Raw genomic sequence first — 4,779 nt, 5'->3', positions numbered from 1 at the left:
ACCATCCATGATGAGATCTGACACCCTCTTTTAGTGCGTCTGAAGACAGCTACAGTATATTGTGCTGGAGCAAGCAGGCCCGATGGATGGAGCGGGGCCAGAACAAGCAGAGGTCCTGAGTTCAATTCCCAGAGCCACATGATGGCTCATGGCAATCTATACAGCTACAGTGTATCATATACATAAAAATAAATAAATAAATCTTAAAAAAAAAAGTTGAAGACTTGATTTCCAAGAGGGTCAAATGCAGAGACAATGGACTTCCCCCAACTTTCAGCAGGACTGTGACTTAACTCTAAGAACAATATAAAAGTAGACTTTTTCAATTATCAAGAAAGTGGACTTGATGGCTCAACATGCCTTCCTCTGCATAGTGAGTTAGTTAGTTCCAGGTAGGCCAGGTCTGCCTAATAAGATGGAAAAATAGAAAGAAAGGAAGGAAGAAAGAATGAATGAGAGAAAGGAAGAAAGAACAGAAAGAAGGAAGAGAAAGAAAGAAAGAGGGAGAGAGAGAGAAGGAAAAAGAGAAGGAAAGAAAGAAAGGTAGAGAGAAATGATTGTGTATGTAGCTATTATGAGCAAGAAGGTAGACGCATGAAGTTAGTGTAACAAAAGTTATGTTTTCAGCCAGGCAGTGGTGGCACGCGCCTTTAATCCCAGCACTTGGGAGGCAGAGACAGGTGGATTTCTGATTTCGAGGCCAGCCTGGTCTACAGAGTGAGTTCCAGGACATCCAAGGCTACACAGAGAAACCCTGTCTCTAAAAACAAACAAACAAACAAACAAAAATAACAACAAAAAAAACAAAAAACCATTAAATAAATAAATAAATCTTTTAAAAATTTTTATTGCTACTTTGTAACTGTAATTATGCTACTGTTATGTATCATAATGTAAATATCTGATATGTGACCCCCAAAAGGGTTTGAGACCCACAGGTTAAGATCCTTTGGACTCTCCCAGTGCATAAGTGGGAATTTGGGGCTGGAGAGATGGCTCAGTGGTTAAGAGCGCAGACTGCTCTTCCAGAGGTCCTGAGTTCAAATCACAGCAACCACATGGTGGCTCACAACAATCTGTAATGAGAACTGACGCCCTCTTGTGGTGTGTCTGAAGAGAGCTACAGTGTACTTACATATAACAATAAATAAATCTTTGGGCCAAAGCAAGTCAGGTCAGAGCGAGCAGGGCTGGAATGAGCAGAGGTCCTGAGTTCAATTCCCAGCAACCACATGATGGCTCAAAACCATTTGTACAGCTACAGTGTACTCATATACATAAAAAAAAAAAGAGCTGAGAATTTGGATCATGTGAACAGATATGGCTCACTCTTTGCTAGGTAATTCATGAAGAACAGGAGACACACTGACACACTTAATGTCTAAGAGTGTTTAGGACCAGTGACTGAAAGGAACCCTTTGGGGTAGAAATGTAGCTAACTTGGTAGAATGCTCACCTTGCCTGCATGAAGCCCTGGGTTTGAGATCCCTAGCACTGTACAGATAGGTGTGTTGCTCGCTTATAATCCTAGCACTCCAGAGGTATGAGCAGGAGGATCAAAAGTTCATGGACATCCTCAGCTACATATGGAGTTCAAAGCTAGCCTGTACAACCTGAGACTGTCTCAAAAGAAAGTCTTGAGGCTGGAGAGATGGCTCAGCAGTTAAGAGGTGACACAGTTGCAGAGGCCCAGAGCTTGGTTTCCAGCCCCTATTCAGACAGCTCAAAAGAGCCTAAGACTCCAGCTGTAGGACATCTGATCCCCGCATCTTGCCTCCACAGACACCAGACACACATATGGCATAAACACAGAGAGGAAAGAAAAAATAAGATGATCTTTATTCATAGGCACACAATAATACATACATATACATAATTTAAAAAAAAAAATCTTAGCCGGACAGTGGTGGTGCACGCCTTTAATCCCAGCACTTGGGAGGCAGAGACAGGGATTTCTGAGTTCGAGGCCAGCCTGGTCTACAGAGTGAGTTCCAGGGCAGCCAGGGCTACACAGAGAAACACTGTCTCAAAAAAAAGAAAAAAAAATCTTGTTCTCCCCCCCTTCCCTTTTTGCCACCACCTTACCTTTCTCTCTCTCAATAAACTTCATGTGGAATTGTTTAAAAAAAAATCTTTTGCTGGGAGTAGTGACGCACTCCTTTAATTCCACCCCTTGGGCAGTAGAGGCAGACAGATCTCTGAGTTTAGCCCAGCCTGGTCTACATAGCAAGTTCCAGGCCAGCCAAAGCTACATTGTGAGATCCTGTCTCCAAAAAGAATTTTTTTTATGTTACCCTTTATGATTTGTAAGGGAGAAACCTGGCCCAGTCTGGAAGCTGCTACAGACTCTAAAGATTGGATATGGGGTGACTTTTGGGGTTTTGTGAGAGATGACCCAGACTAGTAGGACCTGCAGATGCATGGCCATCTGGCTCGAGAAAGCCTTGGCAAACTGAGAGCTGAGACTAGGCAGTTCTGTGTCCTCATGCCTTAGCTGAAGGTCATGGTGACAGATGGTGGCCTCCACAATAAAATGGTATCAAAGAACAGCGTCCTTCTAACTTATGTCTCAGAAGAGCGTGTGATGGCGCTACTTGGGGTAACCCCAGCTACTTGGGAGGCTGAAGCAGGATGCCTGCAAACTCAAGGCCAGCCTGAGCAACTTATCAGGACCTGGACACAAAAAGGGATGAGCTGCAGCAGTTCACACTTTTAGTCCTATCACTTGGGAGGAAGCAGCAGGCAGGTTTCTGTGCATTCAGGCCAGCCTGGTGCACTTCTGTGCAAGCTCAACAACTCAAGTTCAAAGCCTGAAGGGTGCTGGGTTTGGGATGGAAGCTGAGAAAACTCAGTAGAAGCTTTGAAACAAAAGCTTTTGCTGCTCTTGGGAGGATCATGGCTCCTTCGCTGCTGCTGCTGCTGCTGTCACTACCATGGCCGGTGCGTCCCGGATCGCTCCAGAGGTGCTGGGAGCTGCTACAACACCAACTGCAGCAGAGCTGGAGTCGCTTTGCCAGTCCACAGTGGGCACTAGCCTTACCAGTCCCGAATCCATCCATCCTCACAGAACCAGGACATGATACCACTGAAGATAAAGAGAATTCCAGCTTTTTGGATAGTAGCTTTTGGATGGCAGCTCCCAAAAACAGACGCACCATCAAAGTTAACCGATGTAGGAGAATAAACTCTCACAAGCTTATTAAAATAAAGAACAATATAGACATTTGCCCTGAATGTGGTCACCTGAAGCAGAAACATGTCCTTTGTGGATATTGCTATCAGAAAGTACACCAGGAGACAACAAAAATCAGACAACAGCCGGGCGGTGGTGGCACACGCCTTTAATCCCAGCACTTGGGAGGCAGAGACGGGTGGATTTCTGAGTTCGAGGCCAGCCTGGTCTACAAAGTGAGTCCCAGGACAGCCAAGGCTATACAGAGAAACCATGTCTTGAAAAACAAAAACAAAAACAAACAAAAAAAAAACCCCCCAAAAAATCAGACAACAATTATGGGCTTAAGAAGGGGGTCCTTTCAAAGCTCCTTCCGTTGAGACTGTGGTATAGTACACAGGAGAGAAACCATCAGGAAAGGATCAGGGCAAGAGGATTGTTGAAAGAAACATAAAGAGGCCATCTTGGTTCACCCAGAATTGAACTAAAAATTGTTAAAAGGATAATTTCATAGTTAGGCAGTTATTTAAAATCAGGAGTCTTCATTTTCATGTTGTGCCTGTTTTCAAATTATCAATGGATTTTGTTAGCTGTTCCTTTTAAATGAGGTAATTTGAAGACTGTATCATAAATAAACTCAGCATATTTATATAAGGAAAAAAAAAGCTTTCTTTTTTTCTGCATGCACAAGGAGGTGGCCAGTTCAGGATCTGAACTGTGTCCCCAAAGGGAAATTGTACAACATTTTTGTAGAATGGGAACACAAAGTGAGGAGGATGGGGCTGGCTGTTGCATTGACCAATCATGTTTTGACACAAGGGATTAAGCAAAGAAGTTAACATTAGTGACGAGGCCTTATCTGGGTCACCTGATTTCAGGGTCCTTGAGCCAGCTCTTGCAGTAAGGTCCCCTCCTGGACTCTGATTTGGAGTCTAGAGTAATAAAGGCACAAAGGATTGGGCAAGCAGCACCTAGTGAATTAAGACAAAACAAGGGGCACCCTCATGACTTGTGTGCCGTAGTCTAGATAACGGGATAACAGCATATCTTCTCTTTACACCCTTTACTGGTTAACAGACAGACATGAAGCATCTTAGAAGCAGGAGGAGTTGGCTTCTGAGGCCTGGGAACATGAGCTCAGTTTTGATTCTGCCAGCAAGATGGAGCTCACTCCTGAGATGGCTGAACTCAGGAGACTCCCTCCTAACAAACTGCATACTGGAAGAAGGGAACAGACTTCCAAAAGTCCACTGACCTTCCTACACATGCTGTGGCATGTACAAACATGGGCCCTGCCCCTATACACGCACAACGATAAGTAAAATAAAAGGGTTTGTGAGTTCCAGAGAACTGGGCAGCAGGCTCTGCTGGGGCAGCGCTGGGCACCGGAGACCAGAGAACGAGGTGGGAGGGAAGAAAGACCTGTGCTCTGACAGACTGACTCAGGTGTCTGTCTACGCTCCCCACTCTGCTGGATGGGCGTTTGGATTCCAGTCCGCGGGGAGCAGAGGGGGACAGCTACAGGGGGTCTCTGGGCCTCACAGGAACCAAGGACAGCAGGTTCTAGCCCCTGTGCATCACAGTCGAAGCTACTAGACACTGGGGAG

General features: G+C 45.1%; 1 protein-coding gene across 1 annotated transcript; it reads left to right on the top strand.

Annotated features, from left to right (window-relative positions):
- The first annotated feature begins 2,895 nt into the window (after window positions 1-2,895).
- LOC116070929 (39S ribosomal protein L32, mitochondrial-like) lies at window positions 2,896-3,565 on the top strand. Its single transcript, XM_031342327.1, has 2 exons — window positions 2,896-3,331; window positions 3,522-3,565. Exons 1-2 carry the CDS (start codon window positions 2,896-2,898, stop codon window positions 3,563-3,565), a joined length of 480 nt encoding a protein of 159 aa, XP_031198187.1.
- Window positions 3,566-4,779: the final 1,214 nt, after the last annotated feature.

The sequence above is a fragment of the Mastomys coucha genome, unplaced genomic scaffold (genome assembly GCF_008632895.1).
Source record: "Mastomys coucha isolate ucsf_1 unplaced genomic scaffold, UCSF_Mcou_1 pScaffold22, whole genome shotgun sequence".
Taxonomy (NCBI): domain Eukaryota; kingdom Metazoa; phylum Chordata; class Mammalia; order Rodentia; family Muridae; genus Mastomys; species Mastomys coucha.
The sequence above is the reverse complement of the archived record's forward strand: the minus strand, read 5'-3'. Positions and strand labels throughout refer to the sequence as shown.